This window comes from Trichosurus vulpecula, chromosome 1 (assembly GCF_011100635.1).
Source record: "Trichosurus vulpecula isolate mTriVul1 chromosome 1, mTriVul1.pri, whole genome shotgun sequence".
NCBI classification, from domain to species: domain Eukaryota; kingdom Metazoa; phylum Chordata; class Mammalia; order Diprotodontia; family Phalangeridae; genus Trichosurus; species Trichosurus vulpecula.
In genome coordinates, this window is record NC_050573.1 from 282,021,477 (window position 1) to 282,048,687 (window position 27,211).

The 27,211-nt window shown below is 39.6% G+C and overlaps 1 protein-coding gene across 2 annotated transcripts in view; it reads left to right on the forward strand.

Moving 5' to 3' along the window:
• Window positions 1–15,012, forward strand: part of DNAJC5B (DnaJ heat shock protein family (Hsp40) member C5 beta) — a 113,180-nt gene extending 98,168 nt beyond the window's left edge. Inside the window, exons 4-5 of one of the 2 annotated variants that reach the window (XM_036742178.1) lie at window positions 369–543; window positions 13,596–15,012. In XM_036742178.1, the coding sequence (XP_036598073.1) occupies window positions 369–543; window positions 13,596–13,687 (267 nt within the window). In that variant the 3' untranslated portion in view covers window positions 13,688–15,012. The remainder of the gene's footprint in view (window positions 1–368; window positions 544–13,595) is intronic. The other variant, XM_036742179.1, reaches the window with a different exon arrangement.
• Window positions 15,013–27,211: the final 12,199 nt, after the last annotated feature.

The following is a 27,211-nucleotide window of genomic DNA, read 5'->3' on the forward strand; positions in this document are numbered from 1 at the left end:
GTTCAGTGGCGTTAGAAAGACCTGAGTTCAGATTTGACCTCAGATGCTAGCTGTGTGAGCCTGGGCAAATCACTTTACCTCTGTTGGCCCCAGTGTTCTAATTGTAAATTGGGAACAGCATTTCTCCTAGGGTTGTTGTGAAGATCGATTGAGAGAATATTTGTAAAGCGCTTAGCACGGTATCTGGCACATAGTAGGTGCTATAGACATGCTTATTATCTAGACTTCATTTTCCTTAATAGAAAAGCCACGGGACTGAGTTAGCTGACTTCTGAGCTCCATTCTTGCCCTAAATCTAGGATCCTATGCTCCGGTGATTCCACTGACCTCTTCCAGAATTTTTTCTTCTCTTTTTTTGTCTCATCCAGACCCTGTTTGTAATCTTTGGCATCTTGACGGGCTGCTACTTTTGCTGCTGCCTCTGCTGCTGTTGTAACTGCTGCTGCGGACACTGTCGGCCCAAGTCCCCAAGGGGAGCAGAAGGAGAAGTCTATGTGTCCCCGGAGGACCTGGAGGAGCAGATCAGGAGTGACATGGAAAAAGGTACCATAAGATGGGTATCAGGAGGTATTGTCAGTTTTGGGGAGCTCTGAGTCTCTGGCTATGAAAGGCAGTAAATGCTGTTCAAGTGTTTGGGCACTCATACGGATCTCAGGAACCAAACTAGGCGGGATCTCACGAAATCCCAGATCTGGCACTTCCTTTCAGCTAAGTGCTAAGAACTGTGCTCCCAGCTGGCATGGGGAAAAGAGGGAGGTGACGGTTCAGTCAGTCAATAAACATTTATCAAGCATCTCCTACATGCCAGGCTGATCAGCTAGGTGGCACAGCGGATAGAGTGCTGGTCTTGGAGCCAGGAAAACTTGAGTTCAAATTCAGCCTCAGACATTTACTAGTGAGCCAGGGCAAATCACTTAATTCTGTTTGCCTTGGTTTCCATATCTGTAAAATGTTCTGGAGAAGAAAATGATAAACCACTCTAAGATCTTTGCCAAGAAAATCCCAAATGGGGTCATGAAGAGTCAGATGCGGCTGAAACAACTCAAGAACAACAAAACATGCCAGGCATTGTGCTAAACATTGAGAATATAAAAAGACGCAAAAGACATCTCTGCCCTCAAGGAGCTTATGATCTAATAAGGGAAACAAATACAAACAGCCTATATACAGGATAAGTAAGAAATAAGTAAGAGATGGAAGGCAATACTGTTATAGCTATATGCCTTGGGCATAATGCAGGTAAGTACAAAAGCATGTGGGTTGTTCATATGGTAAATCTGAAAATCACTAAGAGCTCTGGGTTCAGAATGTCTGATTTGAAAGGCAATATAACACAGTGTAAAAGGGCACTGGATTTGTAGAAGTCCTGGGTTTGTATCCTGATCTGCTACTTGTTACCTAAGTGACCTTTCACTTCTCTGTGCCTCTGTTTCCTCATTTGTAAAATGAGGAGGTTGGACCGGATGGCTTCCAAGGTCCTGTCAAGCCCAAGTCTATGATCCATGAACCTTCAAGGGCCCTTCCAACTCTAAGTTTAAGATCCTATGATGGGGGAAGGGGGATGGGACAGGAAGATAAAGGGAAGGACACTGGCCTAGCTTTGCAATTCCTCGGGGGAAACCATTTCAGACTGTCAGTCTAATGCTATAAAATGCAAAGAAATCAAAGTTCGCTAAATCATCTAGAAACTTTGATTTTTCTCTATTGTATTATTTCAGTCTGGTGCTCATGGGAAGAAGGCTGTTAGAAGAATATATTATTTCCTAGGGTGACCCATGAGTAGGCTAGATTTCCTGGAACCTGGACTCCTCCTCAGGGCCTCTCTCAATCTGGATCTACACTCCTAGGGCTAGCCCAGCATTAAATTAGAATGCAGGAATAAGTATATTTAACTTTAATTTGCTTTGTTAAACCACCCCTCCCTGCGTGTATCAAAAACCCAATTGTTCAGGCTCATCCCACTTAGATTTTGCAATGTTCAAGAATTCAAAGTTAGCTAGGATCTCACAAAACTCATGCTAAGAAAAGCTGACATATCCCCAGATAATCCCCATTGAGTAAACCAGATGGGCTTAGTTTTTTCATCACCCCCTGGCTCTTTTTGCAGTTACAATGTGGCTATAATTAGGATTTTTTTTTAACCCCTGCAGAAGGAGTGGAGAGAGCTGCTGGGCCTGGAGTCAGGAAGACTTGAGTCCAAATACAGCTTTAGACACTTACTGGCTGTGTGACTCTGGACAAGTCACTTAACCTCTGTGCATTGATGATTAATTTCTGAAATTATGAAATGGGAGCAGGCATGCCAGGTTCTTTGGGTATTTGTTGGGAAGGACCATAACTGGCAGTGGGAAACAGGGCAGCAAAAGCAGTTTAATAACTATAGAAGGTACAGAGACAAGCAGCAACAGAGGTAAATGGTGGCAGGAGACAGGTAATGTGGGGAAGAGGACGGGAAAGGAGAGTGGCAGAGAATGTCACTTGCATAACCAGTGTAGCTACAGAGGATGGAGCTCCCAGCCTGGAGTCAGAAAGACTCATCTTCCTGAGTTCAAGTCTGGCCTCAGACACTCACTAGCTATGTGACCCTGGGCAAGTCACTTCACCTTATTTGCCTCAGTTTCCTCATCTGTCAGATGAGCTAGAAAAGGAAATGGCCCAAACCACTCTAGTATTCTTGCCAAGAAAACCCCAAAATGGGGTCACAGAGGGTTGGACACGATTGGACAACAACAACAAAAACATATCATGGCTTAGAGTTGAAAGCACTTGGTAGCATGAGTGGGGGGGGCAGGAGTTTGGGGTCTCATTTTTTGTAAGGTTTTCTGGGGGGTGGTGAACAGACCAACTCCTGTCTGTGCCACCTTGGGGTTAGCTCATTAACATAGACAAAATCATCTCGAAGTTATCAATAAAACTTCAAAGTTACGTCTCTGAATTATCAATACCTTTTGAAGTTATGGTGCCCTGGAGCTGTGGAGGTCTGGATTTTGTCTGGAATTTACATAATACGGGAGCAGAACCTTGACAGGCTAGGTGGCTCTGGCTGATTCAGCTCATATTACTAGGATATGAATTTTGACCAACGTATGATCCAGTTTGTAAATTATGCTCCTTTGATCTTTGGGGTAGTTTGTAGGTGACTTCCGAATTCTCCTTTGCAGTCTTATTATCTGGCTTCATGCTGGCTATGAATAACTTTACTTATTATACTAACTTTAACCTTCCTTTCTTCTTTCATTTATTCTTTCTTTCTCCCTTCCTTCCTCCCTTCCTTCCTTCCTCCCTCCCTCCCTTCTTCTCTTCTTTCCCTCCTTCCTTCCTTCCTTCCTTCCTTCCTTCCTTCCTTCCTTCCTTCCTTCCTTCCTTCCTTCCTTCCCTCCTTCCTTCCTTCCCTCCTTCCTTCCTTCCCTCCTTTCTTTCTTCCTTCTTTCTTTCCTTCCTTCCTTCCTTTCTCCCTTCCTTCTCTCCTTCCCTCCAACTACGACATTTTACCTCATGATCTGAAAGTTTTCTGAATGTCCAAACATAAGAAATACCTACGTCAGCAGACTCAGACCAATGGTCTATTGGGCCCCAAATTCAGTTATTGATTCAGATTTAAGAATAGTTTCTGGAAGAGTAAGGTAGTTGCCATCCATTAGTAAACCCCACCTTAAACTCCCCTTTAGTAGTGCGGAAACCAAAGTTAATGAATTTAACTCCCATATTATAAATGGTGCAGTACAGTCCTCTGAAAAGCCATGTTCTTTCCTCTTGTTAAATCTGTTGTGGTGGTGGTTTGTTTTTTGTTTTTTTTTTTTAAGTTCCACCAAGTTATCGAATGGCCCCTGCTGTAAGTGTCCCTGTGGCAGATTTCTTCCTGGAACAGGTATTCATAGCAGGAGCCAAATTCCTCCCAGGTTTCCTGCCTCCTGGGTGACTAGAAAAGACTGGTCATTAATCTGTGTACCCCTCACTGTTCTCAGACCTGGCACGACTATGCTCACTTTTGTTTCAGAGGTCAGATTGCAGACTAAAAAACAACTAGGTCCCATTTGTCTGTTGTTGTTTTTGTCCAGAAGGAAAAGACCACTCTTTTTTTCTATGTATTTAAAAACTGACATTTTGTTGTCAGCATCTATGCTACGTGTGAATGAATTTTATTCAATTCTTTTTTTTTAATTATATTTATTTATTTGCTTGTTTATTTATTTATTTAATTTTATTTAATTCCTTAGTGAAGATTTTTCCCTCTGTCTACTAGGCAATTCATTTAGGTGGGACCCTGATGAGCAAGAAAACACCAACAGGGGAGAACAAAGATGACAAAGGGCCCTGAGTCCTTGCTATAAAAGAATCTGATGAAGGAACTAGGGATGTTTAGTCAAGAAAACAGGACTCCGTATTTGTAGGGTTATCATATGGAAGAAGGATTAGACTTACTCCATTTGGCCCAATAGGGCAAAACCAAAAGTAATGAGTAGATGTTACAAAGAGGCAAATTTTAACTTAAATGTCAGGAAAACCTAAAAAAGTCAAGCTTTCTTCAGGTAAATTGGGTGATAATAGTTTCTTCCAATGAAAGAAGACTGAAAACAAAAGATGGATGACCCCCTGGGTAATGTTGAATTGTTTCAGTCATGTCTGACTCTCTGTGACCCCATTTGCGGTTTTCTTGGCAAAGATACTAGAGTAGTTTGCCGTTTCTTCTTCAGCTTATTTTACAGATGTGGAAACTGAGGCAAACAGGGTTAAGTGACTTGCCCAGGATCACACAGATAGTAAGTGTCTGAGATCACATTTGAACTCTGGTCTTTCTGTCTTCAGGCCCGGCACTCTATCCACTGTACCACCCAGCTGCCCACATTGGTATATTGTAGTGGAAATCCTATCCAGGTACAATTTGAACTAGATGGCTGCTGAGGTCTCTTCTGGCTGAAATTTGCTGTTTCATTGAGACTTCTTGAAAGACGTGGTTTGGCTTACAGATTAATACACAGTGAAAGAAAATTCTTCTATGGATAAATGTCAGAGGAGGGCCATCTGAAGGCTATTTCTTCTATGTATCTCAGTTCATCTGTGGAAATATTACCAGATGAGTCTTGCCCAGATGGCATTTAGGGTGCTTTGAAAGGGGGCTATCAGAAATGCAGCTTCTAAGTTACTTCTGATTGGCGATGAGTGGAATAGATTCAAAAATAAGCCCATTAGGAAGTACATGTGAACACATACCTATAGTCCTGGTTACTAAAGAGCTGGAGGCTGGTGAATCACAGCAGTTCAGGCGTTTCTAGTTGTAGTGGGGCTAAAGTCCATTGGGTACCTGCACTAAATCCAACACTAATAATGTGAGCCCCTGGTTGCAGAGGGCCATCAGGCTGCCCAAAGAAGAAGAAATTGGCCCAGGTCAGAAACAGAGCAGATTAAAGCTTCACTACCAATTAGTTCAGTGGGGGGATGGGAAGGGGGTGGAGAAGCTGTTATTAGGCCTGTGAGTGGCCACTGATTTTCTAGCTGGATGAGATAGGGAGCAATAGTTCTCAGCCTCACCCCTCAAAAAAAGTGACATTCTGGCTTTGAGAACTTTGCTTTCGTGACACTGAAAGGAAAGGGAAAAAAATGGCAGCATACATGCGTTTCCTATTTAGTCATCATTTCATTTCTAGGCTAATAATAGGATCTCAAGCATTGGCAGGGACCTTAGATGGCATATGCCTATCACCAAGTACAGGGGTTCCTTCTATAGTACATCTGACTAGTCAACCTGTTCCTGCATAAAATATCCTGGGTTTGGTGTCGGAGGGAACTTTTGAGGTCACCTAGTCAATCGTTCAGCAAGCATTCATTAAGTACTTAATATGTGCCAAGCACTGCACTAGACACAGGATACAGAGACAGAAACAAAACAGTTTTTGCCCTCAATGAGCTTCACTCTATCAAGTACCCTTCTCATATTGACAAAACTGAGACCTAAAAAGTTGATGTGTTTCCCAAGGTCCCACAGATAAGTAGCAGGTCCAGTGCCTCCAAACCTAGTGACCTCTTCACTGCATGATTTGGGTAGCTGTAATTGTTTTTGTAATTTAAACAACATCTAGATGGTCATTGGGAGATTTTGAATAGAGGGATTTCTCCATATGGGCTATTATTTCAAATTTAATTTTTTAAATTCACTTCTTTTTCTCCCTTCAAACTACTCTTTTATAACCTACATTAGGTGAGGGTGTTAAAAGAATAGAATAATCAGTGTCTATTACCAGAGAAAGGAGACTTCTATCAGACTATAGAGGGTGCACTGAGGGAAAGCTGGAATGCTTTTACCTGAATTATCTGCCTCATTCTGTCGAATGAAGCCTGAAATCTTGTCTTGAGTACATGTAATAACCAAAAATCACACTTTGCTCATGCAGTGGAGACGTGGCCAGCCTGCAATGACCACTGATGATTTCATTTCTACACTTTGCAATGACTTTGAAAAAACATTTGTGTGTGTGTGTGTGTGTGTGTGTGTGTGTGTATGTGTGTGTGTATGTACCTATCTGTTATTCGGACACTCTAATCTGCAAAAGTAAAGCCCCAATAGGATGAACTCTCAGAGCTGCCAGCGATGGCATCCATTTAGCCCTTTATTGTCTTCCCATTCCTATACATGTCCTATAGATATACATTTCTAATTTGAATTCTGATGCTTGACATCTCCCTGCTAAAGACATGATAGAATATACTACTATACACAATACTCCTCAATCCCCACAAATCAATGTTTGGAATATCGAATCCAATTTTGTCCCCATTGACTTACGTTAAACAACTGGAAAATTTTCCAGCCGCCTCAAGCTTCCTTAAAACTTCTAATTTTAATTGACTTATAATCCTTTTTTCGGAGGGGGGAAGACTTCTGCTACTTGTTCAGTTGACTCTTTGTGACCCCATTTAGGGTTTTCTTGGCAAAGACACTAGAGTGGTTTGCCAATTCCTTCTTCAGTTCATTTTACAAATGAGGAAACTGAGGCAAACAGGGTTAAGCGACTTGCCCAGGGTCACAGACGCTGGTAAGTGTCTGAGGTGGCATTTGAACTCAGGCCTTCCTGACTCCAGGCCCAGTGCTCTATCCACTGTGCCACCCAGCTGCCTTCTGATATTATTAGCATGTAATGATCTCCTTACAGAGGTCAGTTGTTACCTGATACCGCAATGAGATGCACCTGGCCTCTCTGGACAGTGGAGGAGATTGACCTTATAATTTTAGTATTCATAAGCAATCCTGAGAGCCAATTCTACTTAGGCTTCCACATTTATTATAATAGAAAGAGCACTGGAATGGGAGTCAGGAGTCCCGTGTCTGTGCAACCATCCTGCTCGCATATTTGTGATTGATTTTGTTGGGAAAATCATGGCAAGGCCTCAGGACGAATCATCTAGCTTCACACAGTGAGAAATTCCTTCTGGCAGACGCACTATATCCTTTGCCCTGGCCTGCCATGTTGAAGAGTCATGCTGTCGGATGGGAGGGGATCTAAGGGGAATATGTGGATGGTCTAGTGATGACCTACCACCATTACTAGAGGAAACAACGTTTCAAGATGTGCTCTGTTGATTCTGGGTCAACGGGATCATCTTTGTGGACAAGGACAGCAGATCGCGAGGTGACTGCTCCCCAAACCAGTGTTGTCCTTCTTTGTATATGTGTTATATCCAGGAAGACCTATGCTCAAATCCCTCCTCAGACACTTATTAGTTGAGTGACCCTTGGCAGAACGCTTATCTCAGCCTCAGTTTCTTCATTTGTAAAGTGGGGATAAACTGCATCACAGGTTTGTTAGGAAGATCAAACGAGATCCTGCATGTAAAGTGATTTGCAAACCTCAAAGCAACTTGAACTACTATTATTACCTTTCCCTCCCCTCCCATCAGAATGTAGGATTCTTGAGAACCAAAACCGTGCTACATTTTCATCCTTGTACCTCCAACATCCAACACAGTCCTTTTCACATAGGGATAGGGACTGGGTTTGTGACTTCACTGATCTAGGGAGCTCCCCAAATGAGGAAACTCTCTAGCTTGGCTGTTGTTGTTCATCCTTCATTTTCCAAGAGGGCCAACAACATCATGAGGTGATGCCTTGACTTGTTTGTGAATTGGATTTAAGTGAGGCAAGACCGCAGGAAGTTGTCAGCCTTGCTCTCTCTTCCTGAGTCATCGGACAATAGTCAGGATGCCCGGCAATGGCTGGTACCTTTAGAGGGCATCCTAGGGTGGGTCCCACAGCCTGAGGCAGGCCTTGAACAGGGGTTTTCCTGATAATACTAGCTCTGGCTCTTGAATCACTACGGTGCTTCTGTGTGTATTTGTGTTTATGTGTGTGAATGAGGTTTACTAGCCTTTCACATAGTAGGTATTTAATCAATATAGAACTGAATTGAATTTCCCAAAGGGGAAATTATCAGACAACAAGCCTCAATCAAAACTCAATAAAACACTGTCTTCTTGAAGTCATCACCTTCCACCTCCTTGACTCCACTTCCTCTCCTCCCACTTTTTTGGTATGGTCTGTAAAGGAGAAGCGGTTGTGACCTTGTACCCAAGATGTCAGCTGCAGCACACAAAAATATGTTTACAGCTTACTCACTCTTGCCTTTCCCCTGGAAAGAACCCAAACTGTTCTCTAACCACTGAGGTCATGCCGTATGGTGTGTAATTAGACTCCTGCTCTTGGCCAAGATATTAAGCTCTCTCTCTATTTTATATTTGAGGCTCACTGTGACATTTATTCACTGTGACAGAAGGGGTCTGAATATGTCCCCCCCAATCACCTCAGAATTCAGAGAAAGTAATAATTTTAAAAGCCCTATGTAGGGGCTAGAGCTGTAATGAAGCTAAACTACCTTATCTTTCTCTATGTGAAAATATCAATCATGGGTAGTTAAGGCACCAGTGAGCAACATGAAAGGATGCAGTCCACCCAGACCTTAGGAGAACTTCTTAAAGTAACAAACTCACAAACCTTTCCCAAAACATTGGAAAGAAGACCTGAAGGTCTGTCTTCCTACTGTTGACCACAGTACAAATGTGCTGCATGTCCCTAGCCCACTGGGAGAGCAGTATATATTCAAAGATGGCAGCCACCTTGGCTGGAGAATCCTTTTCCATTCCCATTCTGCCAATTATTCCATTTTTAATTTTCATACCCATATCTGTCCAACATTTTCACACTTTAGGAAAGTCTAGGCAAAAAAGCATTATACGACTAAGCATAGGTCATGAGAGGACTTAGAGCCAGAAGAAACTTCAAAGATCACCTAGTCCAACCTCTCATTCTGCAGAAGAGAAAACTGATACTCAAAGAAACTAAATGACTTCTCCAAGGTCATACACCTGGGAAGTTTCAGAGCCAGAATTAAAATTCAGGTCCAAATCCAATGGTCTTTTCCCTATGCAGCTCCACAGTCCTCCATTATTTGCCCTTGGAAACTAAACTGAGAAGATATAGAGCCCCCAAATTCCAAATAGTTGTAGAAAGAAAAAAAACTGGGAGCTGCTAATCAAATGACAAAATTGAAACTCTAGTCTGGGCCCTTGGAGGCTCATGAGGCTGGGTCAGAACTGGAAGAACCTCAAGTCTGCCTTCAGCTATTTGGCGGAACACCTGTGTGGACTTACCATCTTATGGAAATCTACTGCCAGCTATGTTAGCAAACTGATTCACTGCCTTCACTTAGTGTCTTAGAGACACTTAGCTGGCATTCTTACAAAGGGGAAGGTAAACGGTGGCTGGGAGAAATCAGGAAGGTTTGGTGGGCCAATTATCTTTAAATGGCCTTCTCAACCTAATGGGAACAATTTCCCAAAGGATTCCAGTTTAATAGAACACAAAGGAACCAGTCTCTCTCTTTAAGCCTTTATCCACACTTTAAAATGTTATTAACATCATTCACTCCAATCAGTGAAGAATCTGAGAGCAGGATTATAGATCTAGAGGTATAAGGGACCCCTGAGCCCATCAAGCCAATCCCTTCACTTTATAAATGAGGAAACTGAGACCTAGGAAAGTGAAGTGATCTTTCCAGGGTCAATAGCTATGAAGGATCAGGGGCAGGATTTGAAACCAGGTCTTCTGTCTCCAAAGCTAGTACTCATTCCATTGTACCAAGCTTAAGGGTAAAGGGAGAAAATTCTGGGTGCTAGAAGCTATAAGAATGTTAGAGTGTCAACAAAGAATAGAGGGCTAAGAAGAAGGGTGCATTTGTATGTATGTGTGTGACACTAAGATAAACTTCAATTCTTTAACAGCTTTGTCTAGGGGCTAATCCCTAGTGCCTGATGGACTTGTAGGTGTGCCTACTAAGAACAATTTCTTTTGTGTTCTTGCTGCTTCCTCTTCTCCCTGTTGTTGACATGGAGAGGAGGGGGTTGGGAATGATGTTACCACTGACATTCACCATGGACATGAACAGATCCTTGCCAGCAAAAGGAAAACCAATCATTTTTTAAAATTTAATGTATTTTATTTTTTTCACCCAATTACATGCTAAAACTTTTAAAAAATATTTCTGTTTTTTTTTTTTAAGTTTTGAGTTCCAAATTCTATCTTTTCTTCCCCTCTCAGAGAAGGTAAACAATCAGATATAGGTTATGCATGTGGAATCATGTAAAACATTTCCATATTAGTAATTTTGTACACGAAGACTCAAGTTAAAAAAAAAGAATGAAAGTGAAAAGTAGCATGCTTCAGTCTGTATTCAGTTTTCTCTGGAGGTGGATAGTATGCTTTATCATTAGTCCTGTGGGATTTTCTTGGATGATTGTATTGCTGAGAGAATAACTAAGTCATTCACAATTCTTCATTGAACAATGTTGCTGTTACTGTGTGTAATATTCTCCTGGTTCTATTTACTTCACTTTGTATCAGTTCATATAAGTCTTTCCAGGCTTTTCTGAAATCACCCCGCTTGTCATCTCTTATAGCACAATAATAGTCTATTACAATCATTTATCACAGCTTGTTTAACCGTTTCCCAATTGATGGGCATCCCTTCAATTTCCAATTCTTAGCCACCACAAAAAGAACTGCTATGCATATTTTTGCACAAATAGGTCTTCCTCCTCTCCTTTTTTGATGTCTTTGGGATATAGAACTCGTAGTAGTATTGCTGGATCGAAGGGTATGCACAGTTTTATAGCCCTTTGGGCACAGAGGAAAACCAGTGATTACAGTTGTCAGATGCTATGTCAACATGAAGAGTGGGGAGCAGCATGCATAAGCTTAAGTGGGGGCCAGGAAGAATTGGACACAGCTAAGTAACAACTATATGTTACCTCCCTCATGTTAGGCATGCTCACTTCCTCTTTCCTCAGGCTTAGCATTCTCTTCTTGTGTGCTTGGCCCCAGCCTCAAGCCCAGCCATACCCCAATTAGGAGGACAGGGCTGCATAAATACAAGGCTCTTCCTAATGAGGAGGGAACTAGACTCTGAGGAGGAGACAGCTGGAATAATAATTCCAAGGAATAATCCACAGGTACTGTCAGTTAAGAAATCACATAGTAAGGTTGAGGGTAGTGGTTCTTGTCTGGTGAAAACTGTGGTCCTCAAAATAATGTTTTCAATTGCATAAAATAAAGTAAAATGCAAAGGAATATGAAGAAAAGCCATTGTAAGTGAAATATGTGTAACAATTTTAAAAAAATGTTCATAGATCCCAGGTTAAGAATCCCTAAGTTAAGAGGGAAAAGAAATGAGCCCTGGGTGACTCTGACTCCCGGTTTAGGGGTCCTGAGGTGGTTATTATCGATTTTACAAATAACAATACCGAAGTACGCTGTCCTCTCAGGGTATCTATGCAGGATGTGACAGGGCTTCCTAAGGCTTGTCAAAACTGATGACTAATACCAACTTTTGGTGAGTCATACTTGACGATACTGCCAGAAGAAATCTAGAAAACATAGTTAAGGATTACGGAGTCTTAGGCAACAAGACTGAAGGCCTTAGGGGCACAGGTGGTATTTTCATCATAGCTATTATTCAAAGACAAATATTTCAAAACTGAAAGGCATATTGAGAAGCAGTTGGCAAGAAAATGGCATCTTAGAACATAATTTGGATTTCTGGACCGGTAACTAAAATACATGCATAGCAGATTCTTGGCAGGGACAGAGTGCACCTAATAAAGACAGGTAAAACTGTGCTTGCCCTGGAGCCTCACAAATCTAATCAAAAAGGCTTTTAAACTGAAAAAGATGGAAGCAGAATAACATCTGTACATCAACTAGTTTAGCTACCATAGAGTGTAGCCAAAAGGTTGGAAGAAGAGCAGTAGAGATGCCCAGAAATTCAGGAGATAAAATTCCAGAAAAGAGCTAGAGATAAAACTGGACTCAAAGTGATAATGCTGATGACTGACCTTGGCGACATTCTTTGGTAAATGGTAATGAGAATCTAAAAGGATAATATGTATAGGTGAGGACCCACATACCGTCACAGATGCCCTTCCAGACTTGGTTTCTTGCTGTTTCTTGAACAGGACATTCCACATCCAGACCCCATACATTTTCACTGGCTTGTCCTAAGCCTGACATATTCTTGATTCTCACCTCTGCTTCCTACCTTCCCTGGCTTTCTTCAAGATCTAACTCAAAACCTTCCTTTGGCAAGAGGTTTTTCTCAGTTCTCCTCTCTCACCCTACCCTGCTCCATTGTTAGTACCTTTCCTGGAGATTTCCTCCAATTTATCATATAGATCTTGTACGTACAGTGTTGTTTGCATGTTGTCTCTGTCATTAGAATGGGAGCTCCTTGAGGGCAGCCACCGTTTTTGCCCTTCTTTGTATTCCCATGGCTTAGCAAAATACCTGCCACATAGTAAGCTTTTAATTAATGCTTGTTCACTTGACTCGAGTCCCAACTCTGCCTCTAACCAGTTGTGTGACCTAGGGCAAGTCATTTTTCTAAGAACCTCCATTTTCTCATCAGTAAATGAAAGGGTGAAGCATGGTAGGGGGTGAAGGTGGGGAGGAGTGGACTAGATAGCCCCTTCTAAAATTCTGTGGTGCTGTGAGGTTAGAAAATGAGAATATCAGGAAAATGGAGAGCTGGGCAGTAGGACAAATTATGCCAGCAAATATTGTCTTTTCCATGGGGAGCCAACAAATGGAAGAATATCTAGAATATATTTTAGATATATGGGTATAGTATAAAATATAGATATATGTATATATATATCTATATATCTAAAACATGTGTTATTGATTCTTCATGACCTCTTTTGAGGTCATTTTCTTGGCAAAGATACTGGGGCGGGGCAGGGTGCGGTGTGGATTGCCATTTCCTTCTCCAGCTCAGTTTACAGGTAAGGCGACTGAAGCAAGCAAGATTAAATAACTTGGCAAGGGTCACACAGCTAGTAAATGTCTGAGTACAGATTCGAACTCAGGTTTTTCTGACTCCAGGACCAGTGCTCTATCCACTGCACCACCCAGCTGCCCCTACACAAAAAATGGATACGTATGTGTACATGCATGTGTGTGTGTGTGTGTGTGTGTGTGTGTATGTATACCTAATTGTTTTCTATTGAAATATATATATCATCTAATCAAAAGGATGTCGCTTCATTTCTTTTAGAGGCAGACTTCCCCATCACCCTCCAGCCGACCTGCGCAAATGAGAAAACCCAACTAATCAAAGAAACCCGCAGCTATACCACAGACTCATAGATGACCAGCACGCTCAGGTTCATGGGTCCTTCTGGAAGCAGCAGCAATGCGCCTGGCAAGTGGAGGGATTCCTGAAGGAAAGAGCCTCAACGATGTTGCAAAACCCCAGGAATCCCTTTCCCATCTATGCTTTATTTTGAGGTTAGGCACAGGTGGTTGCAATGTAATTTTCTGAGCATGCAGACTCCCTTTGAGTAGACTTTCTAATGAAACAGATTCAATTAGACAAAAAAAAAAGGCCTGAAGAGTGTACCTTGTGTTCCCCCTCATCCCACACCCCTCTGCCCAGAGACTGTTGGGAACTGGCAGGTTTTAAGGACCAGTGTGCCCTTATTGAACCATAACCTCTGCCAACCCCAAGACTAAAACTGGTAATCAGTGATGGGAGCATCTCTCTTTTCCTCTAATAACTAAAGCAGTCACAAGAAAAACTATTGTTGTTAAAAGAACACATTTTAGGGGAGAATTTAAGAAAAATTTTAAGGAAAAAAGGGGCCATTCTCACCTTGCAGCCAGAGGAATTTGCCAACTCCCAGTGGCTTTGGGTTGCAATGTGTTGATGTCATCATTGTAGATTGTTGTTGCGGGTGGGGCACCTGATGCTTGTACCTCAGGTAGCTAGCAGGCTTTCACTGACCTTCCAGCAGCAGAATAATATAAGGATCAGGTTAAAGGGCACCTCACAAAGTTTCCTCTTAAAATTTGAAAGGTCTAAATCACCATTTCAAAAATTGGGATTTGCAGAATACATAGCTGCTTCTTGATTTCTTCCCTCTCTCCCTCCTTCACCCCCTCTACTTACTTTCCTATATTAGACCTTACGTTCAGTTGGGTCAGTTACTTTGAGCCATGACTCAGAATTTTCTGTAAAGTCATTACCTACCACTGGCCACATTGCAAGGGCTTTGCAGCCTTAGATTAGCTGGACTAGAAACAAGAAAGACACATGACAGAGATACATAGAGGCTTGAGGACACAGGCAGAGACAAGAGTACTCACTTTCAGGCCCTAAATTTCATAAACCTCTTTTTTTTTTGGTTTTGTTTTGGAACTGGTTTCATTTTGAAGAAAGAAAAAAAAAAAGCTCAGCTATACACATTAGGGAAGGGAGTATCTATCTTAGGGAGTGAAGTTCTGTCCATTTTCTGATTCAATTACTTCATTCATATTTCAGCAGGAGAGGTGGGAGGGAAGTAATGAGTAGGGGACAAAAACAGTCTCCAAAATTGTGCAGGAGCAAAAATGTATTGTTTTAAAAGAGTTTAATTTTTTTTTCTCTCCAAAAAAATGTGTTCCTTTAAACATTAAATATCTTTCTTGTTATCATTTCCTCTCAATGGAACTTCAGTTGCTAAATGTACATTATTATATTTATAGGCTCATACGGTCCTGGGAAATGTTTTAGCTCAAGTAAAGTATATAATATAAAGGGCCTTTGGACTTGGAAATCAGAAGACCTAGGTTTTAGACCCAACCCTGACCACTTGTAGGATGGAGAAGAGGATTTGATAATAGATAAGATAGTAATAGGTCACATTTACATGATGCTTTGCAGTTTACAAAGCAATGTTAACAATTAGCAAGTTAGGTGGGCAAGGCTGACCCAAAACAGAAATCCAAATCTTCAGATTCCATCTGTCTTTTTATCAGAATGCACTGCTGCCTTTCTTGTGCTTGAGAAAATTAATGGTGTTATCTAAGCATAGCATATCATCTTATTACTACGTACATGTAGCTACTATCCGTAAGTGAAATAAGATTTTATAAGCACACACTCCTTGTATAACATGGAATCTACTTGGAAAAACACAAAAATCTCCTAAAAGCATCCCCTTGAAATATACTGCTTTTACAACTGCAGTGAGTGCTGTGGGTTCACCATAGATGCAATTCACTGCTGACCTTTCTTTTGAGTGGCTGGTTCCTGCTGTAGCTGGCTCACCAGACTACACTGCCTAATCCAAGGGTAATTTCAGCTACCAAATACCCCTTCCACACTTCCCTAATGCAAAGGTGAAGGCTAGTTAGCAATTTGGTTATATGTTGCCCCCTGCTGGTAAATGTAACTCAAGTTCTTGAGTTTTCAACCTCATCTGGGTTCAGGGGTATCTTTGCTATAGATAGATCTTTCTCTATATTGGGACTCCCTGGGCAGAGAGGAGGAAGATGGAATAATAGATGGATAGGATAATTTGGTCTCCTGTTGGAGGTAGGATTTTAAGCTAGAATTTGAAGGAAGCCAGGGAAATCGGGAAGCAGAGATGAGAAGGGAAAACAGTCCATGCATGGGGAACAGCTGGTGAAAATGGCCACAGTCAGGAGATGGAATGCCTTGTGTATTGAGTACTAGGTATGCACATGGTAGACTTCAATAAATGTGCAGTTGAATGAATGAATGAATGCATTTTGTAGGCCACACAAAGAGAAGGAGCCTCCCTTTTCACCCTGTGAAGTGTCTGCCTGTATCATCTCCACTGAAGTTCATAGTCAGAGGATGAGGGGTCCCTACTGAAAGTATAAACAATTTAACAAAATATGACTACAGAGTCACCCCTTTGCCCCTAGCTACGTTAAAAAAACAAAAAACAATGAGTATCCTCCACAATTGGCCCATGATACATGTTCCTGGCTCTGGGGATACAAGGACAAATAGCCTTAATGTGACATTGAGATAGAATTTTTTTTTTTTGCTCAAGTCTTTAATTGGTGTTTTGAGAAACAAACTAAGACAAAACTCCCAGAAGATTTTCTTTAAAAACAACAACCAGGTAACATAATTTATTTTGGTACAAGGTAATAAAACTCTAAATCCTGAATAGTACAAATGCTAAAATGAAATTTAAAAAAGTTAAAGGCACTTAATGTGACCTGCACTTAAAAGTTTACGTAAGTGGCAACATTCTCCTTGAGCTGCTGGCCCACATAGAGGCTGCAACTTAAGGCTGTAAAGCCTTAAGGTTGTAAAACCTTCCTGTAAGCAAACTGGAGAAATTTGCATAATGGAAAATGCATCAGATTGGAGTATGCAATGGGTTCTCATTGTGGCTTGGTTGATAACCAACACTTTGGCCTATGTCATGCACATATCTTAATTTCCACAAAGGTAACAAGACTTAAATCATTATTTAAATGTGAATTAATGATTTTGCTATTCCTAAATTTGAAGATGGAATAGTAACTCCACTTTTCTTTCCTGTGTGTTGTGCAGGGGCCATAGGCATATCTGGGAATTCTGCTAGGGTGGAGGTAGGATAAAGGAATTCCCACTGTTAAATAGTCAAGATGCCAGCTAAGGGATAATGAGTTTGTGGTGGTGGTGGTGGTGGTGGTGGTATGGTGGTGAAGGTGATGATCTTGCAGTTGGGGGAGGGGGACAGTAGGAGGATTGCCAGAACAGATAAATATTGCAGTGTAAAGCACCTAATTTAAACATGTTTCAAATGTTTCTCCTCTATGGCTTACTGCCGAATTCATCTGTATGTTTCAAATATACTTGAATATCTGAAGTTCATTATTACTGATAAATGCTGCTAATAAAGACTGCCTCTGTGTAAGAACTCCAATTCCTCTCTCTGCCTTTGTCCACGACACTAAGTCCACTCTAGGAATAGCCAAGCAGTCAAATGGCCAGTCTTTGAGGCAAGACCAGTTTCTGTGTTTGGCTGTGCATTAGGCTGTTCATTTGCTTGAACTACGAGATGGAGTCAAAGAGAGTTATTCATTAACACATATGAGTAATGCTCAAATAACACCCTTGGATTGTGACATTTAATAACTACTAATTAGTGGTGAGGCTGATGATGACGGTATGTGAAGCCTCTTTCCCTCCAGCTCACTAACGTCAAGCTATTTACCTTAGATTAGATGATGAAATCAGCAAAGTGGATGTCTATTTCCCACAATTTGCTACGAATCCCTGTTTTCTCTCTTTATCCCCACAAACGATATTTCAGTGAATCCATGACCTCATCAGTGTAGGTAAAGCTACTGATTCAGATCACAATCCCATCACACTTTCTCATGGTGGATGATTCTTATTCATATTTCCCCATAAATGTTCCATAAGGAATTTATTGAGGATTTTAGAAGGTTTTGTTCTCTGATTACATTTTTTGGTGGAGACCAGTACCCAGTTCCATTATCTTTTCTTCTTCCTATATGACTGATTTGTTGAGGCATTCTTGTGCAAGGGTGCTGAATTTGGTTTCAGAAGACTTAGATTAAGATCTTGGCTCCGAAAGAAGAGGACATAAATGCATGCCCATCAATTGGGGAATGGAAGAACAAAATGGTATATGGATATAATGGAATAGTTATGAGTATTAAAAAAAAACTCAGCTAAAATGGCAACGCAAAAGGTCATGAAGGAGCCTGGGCTTCCCACAACAAAATACATTATGGCATTATACATAATGGCAATAAACTAGAAGCCTTCCCAAAAGGTAAGGAAGAAAGCAAGGATGTCCATTATCACCACTATTTTAAATTGTGCTTGAAATGTGAACTATAGCAATAAGAGAAGAGAAAGAAAGAATAAGCATAGGTAAAAGGGAAACAAAATTATTGCTTTTTGCGGATGAAATGATTGTTTATACTTAGAGAACCCTAGAGAGTCAACTAAAAATTAATTGCAATGATAATTTCAGCAAAGTTGCAGAATAAAAATAAAATCATATAAATCATCAGTACTTGCGTATTCTACCAGCAAAACTCAGCAGGAAGAGATAGAGAAATTCCATTTAAAATAATTCATAATGTAGAAAACTCTTGGGAATTTACCCACCATGACACACGTAAGAAATATATGACTACAACTACAAAACACATTATGGAAATAAAGGCATATCCAAATAATTGGAGGAATATTCATTACTTATGGATAGACTGAGCCAACATAATAAAAATATTACCAAAATTAATTTGCTCATTCAATGCTGTATCAAAATACCAAAGGATTACTCTATATAAGCAGAAAAAAAAACTATATCTGGAGGAACACAAGATCAAGAATCTCAAAGGAAATAATGACAAAGTGGGAAGAAACAGGCTCAGCAGTATTAGACCTCAAGACAACCTTTGTATCAAAACAGCTTTGTATTGATTAAAAAGCAGGAGGCTATAGAACAGATTAGTTATACAATATATAGAAGCAAATAGATCTAACTCTATTTTTTACTTCCTATTCCTTTAGCTTACTTTCAAAGATTAGATTTCTAACTTTGATTTTGCTTAGCTCTTTCTGCATGAATTGCTTGGCATGTATGCAAGATGATTAGATTGCAACTCTAGACAGACAGACGTATTTAGTTTTTGACTATAATGTACTCTCCAAAGTGAATCCACTGTCCTCGATTCTAAATTAGAGTTTCTTAGTGATTCAAGTTCTTCTGTCTTCTTGGAATGTAAAGCCTAAAGATATACATGGGTCATATTTTTCATCACTTACCCACTGTTATATCTAAAGACCCCGGCTACTGGGTTAGGACTCTTCATTCAACAAAAGCTGCTGGAAAAACTGGAAAGAAGTCTGGCATAAATTTGGTGTAGACCAGCATCTCACACCATATGCTAACATTATTTCCAAATGGATATGTAACAAATACAAAAGATCATAAAATCATAAAAATAAGGGCAACAAAGAAGAAATTTCTCCTTTCAGATCTGTGGATAGGAGAAGAGTTTATGATCAAAAGATAGGATCCCAAAAGATAAAATGAATACTTTTGATTATAAAAAATTGAAATCTTTTTTCACAAACAAAACTGATGAAGGTAAAGTGAAAAGTGAAGTAGTTAAATTGGGTATTAGGGCAGGTGTGACTCAGGCTGATACCTTCTTAGGTTAGGTTTGATGCTGGAATGAAATTATGTCTTCAAAGGTCATACAACAGTTCACAAAAGGAGGTTTACTTAGTAATAGCATAGAAAACAAGGGTATTCCAGCAAATAATTAAGGTTTCTCTCCTCCCCTTGTCTCCATATAGAAACACATCTGGTCATCAATACAGTATTTGGGGACATCTGCCAAGTCTGAAGGGCTCTAACTACATCTATGTGGGCTTTTTTACGACCTTGGTTGACTAGAAAGCCACTTCTATATGATAAGAGGCTACCAGAAAGTTATATGAGGTGCAGCTTGAATCTTAGTCCCTTAGATAATCAGGGTTTGGGAATAGCTTATCTCCTTTCAGGGAAGAACTAGATTAATCTATGTTGAGGAAGAAGAGAGGAACCCTTGTAGATGGTAATTCTATCTCACCAAATGAAAAAAAAAAAACCTTTGCAACAAGTTTCTCTATTAAAGGTCTCATTTCCAAGATATACTAAGAACCATTCTCCAATTGATAAATGGTCAAAGGAGAGGCAGCTAGGTGGCAAAGGATATGGAGTGCTGGCCTTGGAGTTAGGAAGACCTGAGTTCAAATCCAGACTTGGACCCTTAACTGTGTGAACCTGGGCAAATCATTTGACTTTTCTCTGCCTCATTTTTGTCAATTGTAAAATAGGGAATCATAGCACCTCATAAGGCTGTTGTGAGGATCAAATGAGATAATATTTCTTAAGTATTTAGCACACTGCCTGGAACATAGTTGGTGCTTAATAAATGTTGATTCCTCTTCCTTCCCACCAAAGGATATGAATACGCAATTCTCAAAGGAGAAATTCAAGTTATCAGTAGTCATATGAATAAGTACTATTAATAACTAATCATCAGAGAAATACAAATTAATGTAATGCAGAGGTTCTACCTTATACTCATGTATATCATCTCTTGGCAGATTGGTAAAGATATTCTAAAAAAAATGACAAATGTTGGAGGGACTGTAGGAAAACAAGCACTTTAATACTATTGGTGGAGCTATGAACTGCTCCAGCCATTCTGGAAAGCAGTTTGGAACCATGTTCCAAAAGTCATTAAATTTTGATCTAGTGATACATCTATTCCACACTCCAAAGAGATCAAAGAAAAATGAAACGGACTCATATGTACAAAAATATGTATGGCCCCTCTTTTCATGGCAGCAAAGAATTGGAAACTGAGGAGGTAACCCATCAATTGAGGAATTCCTGAACAAGTTATGGTATATGAATATGATGGAATAATATTATCCTGTAGTAAGAAATGATGAAGGGAGTTGTTTCAGGAAAACTTGGGAGGACTTGTACGAACAGATGCAGAGTGAAGGGAGCAAAACCGGGAAAACAATTTATGCAATAACAACATTGTAAAAACATTTGTAAAACATTGTAAAAAACAGACTTCTGATTAATGAGTTGGCCAACCATGATTCTGGAGGACTGGTGATGACTTGTGTTACCCATCTCCTGACAAAGCAGTGATAGATTTAAGATACAAAATGAGGCATACATTTTTGGACATGTACAATATGAGGATTTGTTTTGCTTGTCTATGCATATTTTTATATTAGGTTTGTTTTTTTTTCTCTTAAATGGAAGGGTGGGAAGGAGAGAAAAATACTTATTATTTGAAAAACAAAATAAAATGAGAACAAACTAGGGAAAAATAAAGAAAAGGCATACCAGATTGAACGATGTTCAAGATTTCCAAAAAGAAATCAATAGTAATTATGAATTTAAACTGCTATAAACAAGAAAAACTCAAACACAATGAAGAAACACTATGATCTAAGTGGTGCTCAAGAGGTAAACACAAAATAAGAGCTTAATTCTTCTACAAGTATAAGCAAAATCTAAGGGGAAAAAAATTCTGTGGACATAAGGAATAAAAAAGTTGCTGGAATAAATTAAGCAAAATGTAAATGATATTTTAAGTAAAGTAAGTATGCTGTAAGAGATAATTGGTAAGAGGATGAATAACAGAAGGTAGAAAACCTTACCTAAGTAGTAGACTCTCTGAAAAATAGAATGAAACAAACAGTACTCAATGGCTCTTGGGGACGACACAAAAAATTGGAACAAAATCAAAAGATTGGGAAAATTAGAAAATGTAAAGCTGTCTCCAGCTTGATTAGGGAAACAAGTTGAAGAGGGAAAATATAAGAATCATTAGGCTCTCTGAAAATTATGGCCAAACAACAACAACAAAAACTGTGACACCATATTTTAAAAAAAAAAATCATAAAAGAAAACTGTCCAGGTCTGTTAGAATCAGAGGGCAAAGTGAAAATCCATCAATCATTTCCCGAGAAAAACTCAAAATTTAAAGTCAAAAGGAATGTCATAGCCCAAATCTTCCAAGTTAAAGAAAAACTATTGCAAGCATCCAGAAAGAGTTCAAGTACCAAGGAGTCAGCGATGTACTGAAGTCAGGATCACATAAGGATTTAGCAGCAACTACTATAAAGAAGAGAAAATCTTGAACTGTAATACTACAGAAGTCAAAAGATAAAGCCTTACAAACCAAGAACAACTTATCCTGAAAAATTAGATATAATCTTAGAGAGGAAAAATAGACCTGCAATAGAGGACTTTTAAGCATCTTCATGAAAAGGCCAGAGCCGAATAAAAACTTTGCAATGAAAACAATGGAATCACGAGAAACTTATTATAGTAAATACATTTTGTTCCATTGGTTAGGGCAAAATGTCGATGGGGGTGGAAGAGGGAGGGAGAGAGGAAGCACAAGTGCTTCATCTTGATTGGCTAACTACGTAGTAATCTCCCAACCACCATGTGACCTAATAATAGAAAGTCTTGAGGCTCTATGCAAGAACGTGGCAAAACGGACGGTCTCATCCGCTACCATAAAAACTACTTGCTGTCCTTGGACTGCAGTTTTGTCTAAAACTAGCTCTTCATTTTAGATAGATAATGTTACCCCAGTCCTGCAACCCATTGGTATGGAACTCTCTCCTTATTGAGGGACTCCAGGGGTGGGGGTGGGGAGGGCGTTGTCCAGAGTGGGAGAGAGGAGAGTCTCTCCAGTCTTATTTAAACTTTCTTTGAGTCATTGTGTCTCTTCAGACTCTGGGTGCTTCTGGCTTCCAGCTTCAAGAGGGAAGATGGCGGATGCCAAACCTACTTCCAGCTGCTGAAGGAAAAGACTCTGGGAAGAAGCCAACATGAGAGGAGCTGGCAGTCTCCATCATGTCCCTGTCTCCAGCTTGCTACACTGGAGACTTTGAGGAACTTCGCCCTGGGTGAGATCTGGGTTGAGCCAAGTTACCTTGCTTCCAATGGGAGAGCTCCTTCACTTTGTATTTTCTGGCATACGTTCGCCTGTGTTCTCTTCTGATATACCTCCTCTGATTTCTGTGTTGCTATGATTTGGATAAATGGGTTTCTTGGCTAATTGCTATGTGAATGTTCATTGTGGAATTGGTACTTGATGGGAAGGGGGTGGAGTCTTGGATATAAAGCTTGGGGGGGGAGCAGTTTTCCCCAATAATGAAAGTGATCGGAAGTTAGACTGAACCTGAAAAACCTCATTCCCTTAGACAAATAATATTTAAGGGAACAAACAGATATAATTCTAGCCTGGTACTCGCCGTCAGCTTCTGCCCCCCCCCCCCACCTCCTCCTTCCCCTCCTGGCAGGAAGGAGAGTCTTCCTTGGAGGAGGTGGAAAGAGGGGAGAAGAAGCTGCCTCCCAGAAAGCGACACAATGACACCCCCAGGCTATATTGGGGTACAACCCTATCCGCAATACTACTAACTAGAGTAAGAAAAGAGCTACTTGCTTTGATGCTTTTAAGTTCAGCGCTATTTAACATAAGTGGGAGTTTAATGTAAGTGAAAGCGGTTTCATCTTTGTAAAAGTATTTGGTCTCTTCTCCTTGCTTCTTGCGCTTGAACAAGGGACATTTTCTTTTCTGACAATAAAGCATGCTGCTGGCATTCCCAATGCTCTCTTTTTCTGCCTTGGATTATCTCCCTCTATCTCAAGCCCTCTCTCTCCTATGAAATGCTTTACTTTTCCATCTTAAGTTGTTGCAGAATGCTAATTGCTTGTGTGCTCCATGCAGACCCAAAAGGTTACAAAAACTAAATCTGTACAGGAGGAATCTGAATTTGCTAATTAGCAGGTCTTAGCATGCTAATAAATCTCTGCTTCCAGTTTGGCCTCCTCTTTTTGGTCCAGAGTCGGTAGGTACACCTCTCCAAAGAGGTCAAGAGTGATCACATTCTACTGATGAGGCCCCAGCCCTAAGATCATATCTCTGGAAGCCTCCCAATTTTTCAGTAGGCCTCTTGCCCTGTGAGAAAATTTTCTCTTGCTGCAGAACACATTCTCTTATCAGAGCAGACACAGGGGTGCCTGGTCCAAAGATTTTTGTCCCTGGCTGGCCCAAGGACTCTTCCTCGAACCAGATTCCCAAGGTCCATGTTTCTGGCAACTAAATGAAAAAACTGTCTTTTCTCCCTGAGTGTCTGGTATTAACAAAGTTATCTCTGCAAAACTCCCTACATTTTCCTCTCCATAGCTCCCAAAGACACCTGGACTAGATTACCTAATTAGAATCCTTGGCATACTTTCCCTTGTCCCTTTTCCGTACCCAGAACCAAACTCACTATCTCACAGGTTCCCTAAGGACCCTTGCCCTCTTTGGCTAAAATGTTACAATAAACTTGTTGCCACTTGACTAAGAGAAGGCTTGAATGTATGAATTCATTCGAGGCAACTTTGCCTTGGCATTCTTTGTGTCCCAGCACCTCCAAACCTGTTTATTACTAGTGGGGGGAAAGATGTTTATTTTCAGAATACTAAAGTAAAACAGAGGACCCAGGTGCATTTTTGTTTTGTTTTGTTTTGTTTTGTTTGTTATAAGTGAGTAAAGAAAAAGAAGGGAAAAAGGAACCCTAGGGAAAAATTGAAAGGAGAAACTTACTCTCACATAAACGGGGTATGTGAAAAGAATATGCAAATATGGAGAATTCACAACAATTACAAGGAAATAAAGAAATTACTAGAAAGTACTTCACCCTATTATATGCCACCTTAACTATCATTTAAATGGATAGATATTTAGAAAAATATGAAATACGCAGATTAACAAAATAAGGAATAGACAATTTAGGTAAGACAATGCCAGAAAAAAATTATTCTAATATTATAACTTAATATATACACATTATACACACATACATACACACACATATACACACACACATACAGACACAATATAAAACCTATTTACAAGAATAGGAAAATAAGGGATCTTCCCAAATTCCTTTGTGAAACAAGTATGTTCTTGATATATGAGCCAGAGAGAAACAAAACAGAGAAAGAAAACTATAGAGCAATACCCCTATTGAATATCAATGGAAAAAATTGAATAAAATATTAGTAAAAACCTTGCAGAAACATCTTAAAATATTATAAAACAATTTGGTTGGATTTATATGCCAGGAATGCAAGGTTAGTTTAATATTTTTTTTAAATATAAATATGATATAGTAGGCTAAATTATTAACAAAGACAAGAATTACATGTATCAAGAGATGCTAAAAAGGTTTTTGTCAAACTAGAACTCCCGTTTTTTTAAAAAGCACATAACTTAAATGCATCAGAAGAAATGGACCTTTCCTTACTATAGTTAACAGTATCTATCTAAAATGAAGAACCAGCATTATTGGTGGGGAGTGCTAAAGGTCTTTCCAACAGAGGTAAAGCAAGATAAAAAAAAATAAATTGAGGGAATAAATACAGGCAAAGAAGAAACAAAATTATTGTTCGCAGATGATGTGATGGTCTACCCTAAAGATTCAACTAAACTTAATTAAAACAATTAAGAACCTCAACAAAATTGTAAGACACAATAAAACTACATAAATCTTCATCTTTTTATGTTACCAATTAAAGCTAGCAAGAAAAGATAGAAGCAATTTTATCATATAACTATGGAACATATAAAATACTTGGGAGTCCCCCCAGTAAGATACATATGGGAAGCATATGAATGTAAGTTAAAAAAAAATACAGACATAAAGACAGACCTAAATAATTGGAGAAATATTAATTGCTCATGGTTGGGATGTACCAATGTAATGACAATAATATGACAGTAATACCAAAGTTTATTTATGAAATATCATACTAATCAGTTTATGAAAGATTATTTTATAAAGCTAGAAAAATAAAGTTCACCTGGAGAAGCAAAAGGTCAAGACTCTCAAAGAAAATAATGAAAAAATTAAGAAGGAAGGGAACCTAGCAGTACCAGATATCAAACTATACTACAAAATAGGAATCATCAAAAACTATTTGATACTGGTTAAAAAAATTGATACGTGGAACATGTGAAGTGACTAAGCATAGATAGCATAATGTTCAATAAATTAATAAGCCCTTATCTATAAGGCTAAGGACTCACTATTCAGTAAAAACTACTCTGAAAACTCTAAAAACAGTTGAAATTTAGCTTAGACCAATATCTCAAACTATACAGTACGATAAGCTCCAAATGGATCCATGACCTAGATATAAGAGCACATCATAAACAAATTAGAAGAGATAGCAGGTCCAATGAAGGTTTGGGAAGGAGAGGAGAAACCTGGTAATGTTTTTAGGCAGTGGGGAGGCAGCCAGGAGATAATGTAGAAGAGAGATGGTGGAGACAAACTCTTGGAGGTGATTTTTTTTTTTAATGGTGAGATCACCAGCAGGAGCAGAGTGTTTGGCCTTGGCAAGAAAGGTAATTTTTTTCTTCACCATTCTGTTGCCCCACTCTGGTTCTCGGCTCTAGCCCGATTTTCTTCCTTCCTAGCCCCTTTCTTCCTGTGACCTGACTCATAGTTGAAGAGGTCACTGAACTTGACCCTTGAATCCCTTGCCTTGATATCCTATCACATTCATTCATGCCTTGCCAAACCCTAACCCTGGATTGCCCATACCCTCCACCACTTAGCTGCCAAGGAGGCTAGAAGTCACACACTTCTGTGCAGACTGACTCCACTACACTACGGGAGCCCACAAAATAGGAAGATCAGTTGAAGTTTAGTGATATTTAGTCTGGAAAACAGAAGCCTGGTTTACCGACCTCTGCTTTAAAAATCGAAGACAATGTTAATTAGCATCAATTTAACAGAAAAGGGAAAATTTTAAATTGTGATTTAAATAGATGAGGTAAAAAAACAGAATTACTTTTAAATATGTGCATTTTAAACACCTGTAAGATTTCATTCCAAATTCAGAGTCTAATAATTACCCCCCAAAAAAATGTGTTTCAGGAAAATGAACTTAGCCTTAACATAAAATTCATGTCATTTACCACAAAGTTAAGACAAAGTACATAAAGCAGAAAAAAAAAATCAGAAATCCTATTTACAAACGTATATACCGGGTGAATCCTTTCTTGCCAAGATCGCTTCTGTTAGTAGTAAAAACAAGATACGCTTTAATATACTACATTCTAAAATTACTGCAAAGTTAAAAGATTCTTTAATCAAAAATTAAGTTCAAGGATGGATTGTATTCAAGGACCTAAAGACCTTTAACTGAGGTTAAGCAAGGTGGTTAGAGGAAGAGATACCAGATTTGTGTTTGTTCTGAGAGGGCAAAATTAAAGACGATGGTGAGAAGGTGCAAAGAAGCAAGTTTAGGC